The following is an 11156-nucleotide window of genomic DNA, read 5'->3' on the forward strand; positions in this document are numbered from 1 at the left end:
GAGCCGGCCCTTGGGGGCTACCAATTGCTCCTGTTAAAATTCAAGATACACAAGCCTTATTCCATTATATATTGAAGGATCCACTGCTCAGTTGGTAAAGCACAAAGCTCTTAACCTTGTGGACGTGGGTTCAAGCCCCAGGATGGGGGTAACATCATATGATATTATTTTCAATGAAAAGTCCCAGCTCAGTATTATCTTACTAAGCCGACCCTTGGGGGCTACACATTACTGCTCAAATTTACATCATCATATTTACAAAGTCCCTGCTCATTATTACATAATGACCCGACACTTGGCGGCTAATGTATATTGCTCTTTGCTAAAGACAATTCTAGGATGACCCGGCTACACTACTATGACTATAGCCGACTCATGGGGGCTACACAACTGGATTTTATTTAAAGCCATGGTGATAAGTCCCGGCTTATTCATGCTGATTAAACCGGCCCTTGGGGGCTACAGGTAATATGGATTTAAGGGAGAAATATGTTCAAATTCTCAGTTTTGAGCAGATCGGATTGATCCGGTTTTTGCAACAATCATGATCCGGTGTCACCAATAATTATGACCCGGCGTCGGCTACAGTTATGACCCGGTGCTATCAATATTTACAAGCCGGTAATTTTGGTTATGATAAACCGGCAAGTTTTACCTCTTCAAGCCGGCTGAAAGTCAGATGAGTATTTCAAGACCAATATGTTTTAAGCCGGCGCTTTGGAAGCCGATTCAAGTGGATTATTTCTTACAATATTTCTCTACAAGAGACCAATGCCAGCAAATTGACTCTGAAGCTGGCCTATTTACCCGGATTTCTCAAAAGAAGTATCTGGATTTTTTGCATTCACAAAGTTTGAACATATCTACTAAAGGAGATTTGCTATGAGTACATGGGCATGTATCAAGAAGGAAATGACAAGGATTTAAAAATGATCAGGTGTCGGCTTACAAGAATATTTAACCCGGAGTACAACCTGTCAGTTTGTTCTTGTGTTTATGTTGCAGATCAGTTTAACATGGATAAATCCAAATTAAATTTGGGGGCTAATGTCGGGGATATACCCCGCGGTATGACCCGGCTGGATGTATAACCCAGCCGGACTTGGCGACTCACTAATGACCAGCCCTGACTGGACGACACACTAAGTGACCCGCCCGATCCTGGCGACTTATGGGTGACCTAGCAAGCGGATCAGAGGAGTGACAAGACCCGGGGGCTCGGGAGGCTCAAGGCCCAGAAGGCCGGCTTACGTTATGGTAGGCCGGCTTAAGAGGAAAGGCGTGAGGAATATCTTCCTTACAAGGAATCAAGAACCGGACTTGTATCCGGCTTGTAGTAGAAGATAGGCTAATCCTAATCCTATTTGGACTCCACATGTAACCCGCCCCTCTAACTTATATAAGGAGGGGCAGGGCTCCCCAAAGGGGGATAGGGAACAAGAAACAAGATCTAGGGCTAGACACAAAGAGCCGGCTTACCGGCGACTCTCTCTTGATCATAATGAGACCTAGCCACAAACAGCATGTAGGGTTATTACCGGATGATGTTTCCCGGGGCCCGAAGCTGTCTAAATCCTCGTATTGATCCGCTGCGCGTCTCTCGATTCCGCCCAACCCCTCTCAAACTACTGCATAGATGCGTTGGCCTCGTGACTAAGTCCTCACACTAAGGACATCTGCCGTGACAAATCCACGACACCAGGTACGACGAGGAATGGTCCCTCTCCACATGGACGCCGCCTCCTCTAACGGCCGCTGTCCTCTCCCCCAGGCCACATCGTAGGTGGCTGCAGCCGCACAGCGCAGGAGGAAGCAGAGAGGATCATCTATGAGCGATGGGTGGCTGCCGGGAAGCCCTGCCGCTTCACCGCTAGCTTCCGCTGCCCGAAGCCCAACGATGACTTCGACTCTGACGCCGGGTCAGGCATCGATGACGGAGGAGGAGCCGCCGGCCAGCCCGGCATGGCCTATGAGGTCACCGTTAAATGTAGGATAACTTAGGGTTTAGTTTTAAGGTCAGCATAATTGGTCGCCGCCTCAATAGCTTCTTCAAAGCAGAACAATTTACTTTTATCAAAGTTAATCTTAAGACCCGACATTTGCCCAAAGCAGAACGCAAAGGCACGGTGGCGTATCCTCCACTATCTCGGTGGCCGTGGCGGTGGCGACGGCTCCTCGTGTCGCGGGCCATCGTTTTGGCCGAGGACAGTGCAGTGAGGCCGACGGCGCGGCACGAGCGGCGCAATGCGGCATGCCGCTCAGTGTTCGCCAACTCGGATGAGGCGCCGGCCTGAATCTGCAACGACCCAGACCTGGCGGTGGCCTGGTCCCTCAGCCGGTCTGTCACCACTGCAAAGACGGTCGCTCGTCGGAGCCGCTGTCTCAACGGAAAACTCGCCAATATCGGTGACGAATGGTCGCTAAATGACATCTTCACAATTGTTAGCACGGGCATGACTGTCGCTAGGGCATCACGACGACTGGGGTCTGCATTGGCCATGGTGGTCCTCCGCACAGTGTAGGAGGAAGCGGAGTGGCTCCTCCGTGAGCGTCAGGCGGCGGCCGGGCAAGGCTGTCGTGGACCCGGGCCTTTCCGCTACTGGAAGAACTACTTCGGACAACGACGATGGCGGCATTGACGACGCCGGCAGTGCGACTTGGCAAGGTGGCCATGCGTATGAGGTCACCGTCCGCTATAAGTTAGCCTCCTAATTTTTTAGAAGGTTTTAGTTAAACGAACGAAATATCGTGTGTTTTATTTAAATTATGTCCAAACTTTGTTCCTTGTGTTTGATAAATTTGTGTGATTTTTATATTTATTTTTAAATGAATGCCGACATGGTTGAATGGCCGGCTCTCGCGTTACTGTCCGTAGACTGGTCTCCATCGGTCGATGCAGGATGTCCAATTTAAAAGCCAGCGTTTGCAGATGCACTTAAGCATGTACGAATGCAGCTTTGCAGGTTCCCGGCGCATAGACATATGCTTGAAATGAAGTGGTTTTTTTTTGTGGCGCGTGACCTTAAGCTTTCGTAGGAGCCGATGCAGATACTGTCAGCTCGTACGGTTGCTGCCGCGGATGCCCTTGTCTGCTCGTGGTCACCAAAGCTTCTTATCGATCTTGCTTAGACTTGGGTTCTCCTGGTTAAATTTTAAAACGAAATATATATTTGGTTGCACCCATCACCCATACTTGTCATATCTTGCTGCTCCTGAATGCAAACGCCAAAGTTAGTGGCGTTTCGTTTAGCCATGCAAACGCCAGCCACCACATGGCGTTTGGCGGAGCCACATCAGCCAGCCAACAAGGATGTGGCGGAGAGGCCAAACGCCAGAGACGGTGGCGTCTTGTTTGCAACCGAAACGTCACGCAGGGTGGCGTGATCAAAAAAGGTTAAACTGCGAAATACTTATGAAGTAGGGTCAAATCGTGTTAATCTTTGCTTAGAAGGTCAAGACAGAAATTTTGTCCTCCTGCTCCATCACCCACATGTCGCAGTGGCGCCAGAGTCTGGAGCACACATTCCACAGCCCACGCACGAAATGCACCCTTTTGGGCAGCTTCCCATCCCATCTCATCCCATGCGACCCACGCACGCAGGGAGAGAATCGGTCGCGTCCTCGTGCCCCGACAACGACACGACGCCGTCCCCGTCGTAAGACCAACTCCACCGCGCGACCCCAAACAGACGTCCGTTTTGTCCGGTTTTTGTCCCTTTAGATAGGGATTTGGAGTCGTGTCCGGATCTGTTCTAGGATGTGGTGGTCGTGCGCCCAGCGCGCGGCCGCATCCTTTTGCCCCATCCTGTCCGTGTCTATTTAAAAAAAAGGGACGTTTCAAATGCCAAGCCTCAGTTCACGACCCGAGTTCATCACGCCGGCAACAAAGCCAGCGGCCTACACGACCATCGCTGGCAACACAGTCAGCGGCCGGCAACACAGTCAGCCTCCAAAATGAATAGTTGTCCTCACCGACAACATAGCCGACCTCCAAAATGAATGTTTTTTCGCCGGCACACTGCCAACGGCCCAGCGGGCGGGCGGCACCCATGCCAGCCTCCAAAAAGAACGGCCACGCCGATCGGACGACCTAGTTTAGGCCTTCGGCGTCGAGCATCTCCTTCTGCTTGGCCTCGAACCAGGCCCTCGTCTTGTCGCTTATCTTCGACAAGTCCACTCTCATGATCGCAAGGGCCACCTCCTTCGCTTTGGTGGCGGCATTGGTGGCCTCGATGTCGAGCTGCCTCTGCCTGGCCTTGACATTGTCGGCCTCGATGTCGAGCTGCCTTTGCCGGGCGGCCTCTTCCATGTCGAGCTGCCTTTGCCGGGCCGCCTCCTCCATGTCTATCTTCCTCTTCTTGGCCGCCTCCTCCATCTCAAGCTTCTGCCGTTGGAGGTCTAGGTATTGCTTCATTTGCTCGTCCTTGCTTTGCCGCTTCTTCTCGTCCCTCACATCCTTATGTGACATCATGCCATGCAAAGTCTCATGCAAGGCCATGGATGAGGCGTCACGTATGTCGTCCACCTTTGAGTTGGTCTTGCCCCTCGGCCTCTTCAACGCCTCGCCATCCCCACCTCCGACGAACTTGGCCGTCTTCTTGCCTCTCTTCCTTTGAAGTTCACGGTATTGATCCTTGAACTTAGGGCAATTGTTGATGATCGTCCAACAATGCGTAAGAGTGAATGGCTTGTCATTGTGCCGGGCCTTGAATGCCTCCAAAGATTGAAATGCCTACACCACATGATCAACAACAAGTAAACATGCAAACATATACACGGCCGAAGTCTCATGGCCGTAGCAAGGGCTAGAAAGAGAAGAGCATACCATGTCTCCAACGCCGAGACCACTCACGGGCCGTGCTTCAACGCTCTCAAGTGCGACACAATACTTGTTGCACTCTTGTTGGATGAACAACCATCTTTTTTGAATCGAACCGATGCCACGGTTGCTTGTAATTTGGTAGGGCTCAAATATCCTCCTTTCATGGAATGTTTTGTGGACTCTCGTTCAAAAAACAATGCCATTTTGTTGCGCGCCGGTCCTTGGATCTTGGCTAATCTCCATCCAACATTGGCAAATCAACTTGTCCTCATCTTGTGTATATGAACCGGTGCGAATGCTCTTCTGCTTCTTTTGTGCTTCCGCTCTTTGGGTGAGTTCGTCTATGAGCAATGGAGCGCCACTAATATCAACATCATTGGCTTCATCTTCATCTTCACCTTCGACATAGATGTCATCGTCTTCATGCCACGAATCACCATGGTCGTAGTCAGCACGGTCGTCGGCCTCTTCATCGGGCACGTACTGGGCGCGGCCATCCTGACTTTGGGTCTCATCGGGGTCGTAGGCACGGCCATGCCCACCCTGGAAGATCACGTCCTCCATGTACTGGTTGTAGAAGGGGTCGTCCACCGTCGGCGTTGAGGTTGGCATTTCGTCAAACAACACGCGGGGGACCGACATGGTGCCCGTGAACGGTGCACGCGCCTGCTTTCTTTGCATCTCGACGGAAGGCCGCCCGCCGCTGCTGGACCCAGGCGTCACGTTGAGGTCGATGACGGCCGCGGGGCGTGGTGTGGACGGCGCGAACAAGCCCACGTTCGGCGACGCCGAGAAACGGGGCTGGCCGTCGTGCCTGGCTGGAGGAAAGCCGGGCGACATGGGCGCGGCGCGCGACGTCGGCGACTGGCAGTGCGTAGGCCGGGCGACCGACGAGCCTGTGCTCGCCGGGCCGACGGCCGCTGCATGGAACCCCGCCGGACGGCCCATGCCAAGTATGAGGATGGCGTGCGCTTTGTTGACGAGGTCCTCCTTCTCGTCGGCAGCGGCCTTGCGCCGCGCGGCCTCCAGCTCCTCGCGCTGGGCGGCGAACTTGGCCGCGGCGGCATTCATCTTGACAGCCGCTCTCGGTTCCCTTCTCTTCGCCGATTCCGCGTCCAACTTGGCGATCTCCTCCGGCGTGTACTCCGACCGCGGCTTTCTTAGCGCCTTCTTCTTCACCTTTGCGGTCGGGTCGACGGCCAGGCCGGCGGAACTCGGCGGGGCGTCGGCCATGGACGGGGGAGAGAGGGGGGCGGAGGGTGGCGGGAGGGACGTGGGAGGGTTTGGGGGAAATGGGGCCAAATGGCCGTCGGGGGGGTTTTTGGTTTCTCCCATCGACAGGCGGGCCAGGGAAGGACAAGCGCGCGCGTCCCGCCCGTCCGCGCACTGTCCGTTTCATCCCAAAACTGGCGCAAGTTTGGGCCGGGGATGGGTCGAAAACGGACACAAAGCGGACAAAAGTCCGTTTGCTCCCGCGCGCTGGGCCGCCTTTTTTATTCCTTTTACCCCAAACGGACGGGACCGGATAGGATAGGGTCGCGCGGTGGAGTTGGCCTAAATTCTACTGATCGGCGCTGCTCGTATATCACAAGCTGTGCCGGCGTTTCCTTCCTTTGGACGGCGTGGAAAAAATCGTCCACGGCCGCAGATACGGCTCGAGGTCACCTGGAAAACAATCGGATCCAGCAATGACACCCAAACGCGTCGGGATCTAGCGCACGTCCGGCCACCGGCACGCCGGTGAGCCGCTCCGCGGGGCCGGGGAGCCCGACGGTCAAGCACGTGTCTGCATGCCAGCGACGGGCGAACCGCCGACCGTGTACGCGCGTACGCCTCCTCCCGTGCCACGCCCGCCTCACCTAGGCCCAGCAGGAGCGCGGGGCAAAAGCTGGTGCTGACCGTGGCCGGATAGAAAGCGTCGTCCGGTTCAATCCATCACCTTCTTTTGCAAGAGTCGAATGAATCCCTTGCTGGCATGCGCTAGTGTACAATATTATAATTCATTGCATCTTTTTGAAAGGATTGTTAATTGGATTTTGGATGCCTGGCTGGATCAAGGAACTGCCTTTGGGCTTTGGAATGGTCGCTGTCAGTGTCCCATGGGGTCCGGTAATGACAAATGAGTGCCTTGTTGGTCTGGCCGGTGCATCCCTCCATTATCATCATGAACAGAAAAAAAGACCCCATATGTGGTGCCTGTTTAATACCTCTCCAGTTTCAAAACTTCGCTCCATGTGATTGTGCTGCCGCTTCCTCCGCTCCGGAAGTTGCAGCTGCGGAGCAGAGTGAATCCGAACAAAGCTATAAGAGCACCTTCAACGGATCGACCCAAACGAACGGCGCTTTTTATCTGTTTGGGTTGGCCAGGCGGACACGGATGTCCGCTTTCGCGTTTGGGTCGGCGCATGTACCCAACGCTGGCCCGATCCATTTTGACGGCGCTAGAAAACAATAATGCATGCATATTAAAAAAAATAACATTAATTAAACATAAAGCCGATTGTGAAGGCCGATGAGAGTCCACGTGTTCACATTTGCATTTAAGAAAATAAAAACAACATAAACTACGAGGCAGCGCGCTGCCCTAGGCGCCATCGTCGTCATTCTTGGGGTCCGTGAAGTCGATGAGCGTCGACCCCGTCCCGGCCCAGGAGAACGATGTGTTCCAGAGCGCGGCCATGTCGGGCGCAGGCGGTGCCGGCGCGGGCAGTGCTGGCGCGGGCAGTGCTGGCGCGGGGGGTTGTGCGGCCGCCTATGCAGTCGCGGCCTGGCGCGCCTCCTCCTCGGCCTCGCGCTGCTCCTCCTCGAAGTCGCGCTCGAGCATTTCGAGGTACTCGCCGTCGCGGCGCTCCTCGGCCACCCGGATCTGGCGCCAGTGCTCGAGGTACACCGCCTCCTGCGCCGGCATCGCCCCCATCCAGACCGGCGGCGCGCGTACCCACTCGCGCACTACTCCCGTCCAGGAGTAGCGCTCGATGAGGGACGACTCGGGCTCGGGCTCCGGCTGCTTCTCTGGCTTGACGAGGCATCGGGGAGGGGACGGCGGGGCCACCGGTGGCACCACGCAGTCGCCCACCGCGGAGAGGGTAAGTGCCTGCGCCATTGCCCCCTCGTAACGAGCCTTCTCTTCCTCCGCCGCCTCCGCCCTGCGCCGCTCGTCCTCCTCGCTCTCCCGGTAGACGGCCGCAAGGGATGCCTGGTAGGCGTCCTCGGCCGCCTGGTCCTCCTCGCGGACGATGAGCGGCGGCGGCGGCTCGCTCCGGTCGACCTCGCGCACGCCGCGTCGCCTCGCCTCCTCGTGCTCGAAGACGAACCACCTCGCCCAGTTGGGCGAGTCGGATGCGTAGGCGGGCTCGCGACGCTGCTCCGGCGTCAGCAGCGCCCGCCGGCGCCGCACCTCCTTCGCATGAGCCCTAGCCGTCCGCAGCGACGCCGACACTGGGATCCTATCTGGATCTAGATGCCAGTCGTGCGGCAGGGTCACGTCGGGGTACGACAGAGGCTGGCGGTGCCGCCAGTGCCACTCCGCCTGGTGCACTGGCACGTTCACGCGCTGCCTCTACCGGCGAGGCGCCGACGGAGGCGGGAGGAACTCTGCGGGGAAAGGTGACGAGGGCCTTGCCCTTGGCCTTGCTATTGCTGGCGCCGGAGAAGAGCCCCGTCTCGCTGTGGTTCTGGTGGCTAGGGTTTGCCGGCGACGGGGAGCAAAGCTTGCCATATGTGAACGACGAGTTTGGATGAGGACGGCCCCGCCGCACGGTTGGCTTAAAAAAGAACGAGCGTCGTCGCTGACGCGTGGACCCGTGGTCATAAATTAAGCTGACCGCGTGGGCAGCGGGTAATTGGACGGCTGCCAGGTGAAGACGCCGCGGACAGCAAGAAGGCGCGTGTGGCATCCATTCGGCGTCCGTGCCGACGCATTTGTGACGCAAATTTAGACCACAAATGCGTCGGCGCGGACGCAATGCGAACGTGAATTGAGTTTGGATCGGCGCGTTGGGCCGCCACTTTTATCCACATCAATCCAAACGGATAGCGGCGGACGAAATGAATCGGGTCTTTAAAATTGCTCTAAGCGCTACCGTCGCATTTCTTGGCAAAACCAACAAAAACTTTGGACGTGTGAACTTTGGACATAGCAAGCGATTTCCGAGAGTAGAAAGCGCAAGAGCTTTCACCCTCCGAACCGCAAGTCGCCATTGCCGTAACGCTACCACTCTTGACAAACCAAGCAGTAAAAGAAGAATCCAGAAATTTGTCGACAGCGAAGAACAATCCAGAACCAGACCAAGTATTATTATCCGTCGTCCGCCGTAGTACCTCAGCCTCAAATCAAATTAATTAAGAAATCATTTACGTTGAATTATAAAAGCACATGAGCTGGGCAACGTAGGCATTGAACAGCGCATTGGAACGTTTCTTTCATCACCTGTGCACGAAAAAGACCATCTTGCGCGTGGCTTCTCTTCCTTTTCCTGCCATTTTCTAGGAAGAAGTTTCCTGGATTGACGAGTTAATATAAAAAATAATCCTCTGGACAAGAATTGAGATCACATTCGCAAACGTGTGAGCTACGCTGTTTCTGTATGAAACACCGGTGCAAGATCTTGGAAATATTTGAATTCAACTCCCGGAGCGACAAGACGCAGCCCGAGCCCAGAGCACCCACACGTGGACTCGTTGAGGTTTGTTTGTTTACAAGATAGGGCGTGGTTTTTCTTATCCCGGGTCTCTACATCAGACAATGCATGCACCCACTTTATTAACATTCACATAAAACCTTACAAAGTCATACATAGTTGTACTAAAACCATGATCTAGACAATATTTGTCGCTACTCCTATCCAATTGATGAAAGAATGTTGATAGCCTGAACTCAATACCACACAGATCTCGCAGCCAAACCTAACATATAAGACCTGAGGTCCCAATCAGGACGCCTACCAGGTTTGGGGCACCCACCAATCCGACGCATTCCTCAACCAGGACGCCTGCCGCGTATGAGGCCGCCGCAGCCATCGGCCACCAATCCATCTTCAGTGCTGTTACTGCATCTACCTTGTCGGTCTAGCTGCCGTCGACGCCACCACGACGCCAGACAACGCCACCATCCTGCGCTCGTCCATCATCACACGTCCACTGGCGAGACCCCGCTGCTCCATGCCGCTGAGACCCGCCGTTGTCAACGTGCCAGATGCCACGCCGCTCCTCCATCACGAACACCACCTGTTACCACCGGTCCCATCCCCTTCGCCTACAATTCCTCTAACCGAGCACCAAAACGCCCCAGACGGCGCCTCCTAGAAGGGTACGACACACGTAATGCCGCCGCCACCTAATTTAAGGATATTTTGGGTTTTCACCCGGGCATGGGGGCGGGGTGGAGGGCAGGGACCTCGACGGCACCTGCAAGGAGGAGAACGGCGACCTTGGTCGTCGGGATCGTCGGGATGAACGAGTCATCCAGAGTTTCCTCCGGTTCGATGTCAGCTCTACGGGCCCCCGCGAACGCACCGAGGACGACTACCGCGATCGTAAGCCACCAAGTGCAACGGGAGAGAGCCTGCAGCGCGGAGGAGATCCACCGGCAACTCACCGCCCACGCGGTCAAGACAACGTCCATCCCCCCCCCCCCCCCCCCCCCCCCCGCGAACGTCGCCAGCCGAGGGCGCCGTCGCCATGCCTAACGGGGCCGCCGCCCCAGGTCTAGTTTCTTCCACGATGGCCGAAATGGCAAGATTCGTCACGAGCGACGAGATCCGGCACCGCGCGGCCGACGCCATCGCCCAAGCCCGCCGTTGACCGATCTTGCCGCTGCAGGAAATCCCACACCCATCGATCTGGGCGCCCGTGCACCGCCACGAGCCGCCGCCTCCGGGATCCGCCACACCGTCGGGAGGGCCGCACCCCACGAATCAGGACGCCCGCGCCGCCGCGGATCCGGAAAAGGGAGGAAAGACCATCCGCCGCCGCCGACCACCGACAGCGGCGGAGGGGGAGAAGAGCGCTGGAGGGTTACTAGGCGGCGTTGGCGGCGGCGGCGGCTAAGTCCTCCCGAGCCGCCCGTGGGGGAGGTGACCCGAGAGGGAGACCCGAGACCAGGATGAGAATAGCGTGTGGCCAAATGATTCTGTTTGTCTTTGTAGCAATTGACAAGATGTTCGCTAGACACCTCCTATAATTGGTGAAAGATTTTGTGCGTAGGGTGGTTCAGATATGGTACGGGCATGCAGCTACATGCGGTGTCTTGTGGAACAAACGGACAACAGTTTCTTAATAATGTACTCGGACAAGCATACAATGATGAGCCATGAAGCAACCAGAGCATCAGCTT

At 55.8% G+C, this 11156-nt stretch overlaps 1 protein-coding gene across 1 annotated transcript; it reads right to left on the reverse strand.

Moving 5' to 3' along the window:
- Window positions 1-7574: 7574 nt before the first annotated feature.
- LOC147971667 (uncharacterized) lies at window positions 7575-10605 on the reverse strand. The gene is made up of 2 exons (XM_087524063.1): window positions 10477-10605; window positions 7575-8351 (listed from the first exon to the last, which is right to left on the reverse strand). The coding sequence occupies exons 1-2, from the start codon at window positions 10603-10605 to the stop codon at window positions 7575-7577; spliced, it is 906 nt and encodes a 301-aa protein (XP_087380189.1).
- Between the last annotated feature and the right edge of the window lie 551 nt (window positions 10606-11156).

The sequence above is a fragment of the Triticum urartu genome, chromosome 5A (genome assembly GCF_056163025.1).
Source record: "Triticum urartu cultivar PI428250 chromosome 5A, HENAU_Tu73, whole genome shotgun sequence".
NCBI lineage: Eukaryota > Viridiplantae > Streptophyta > Magnoliopsida > Poales > Poaceae > Triticum > Triticum urartu.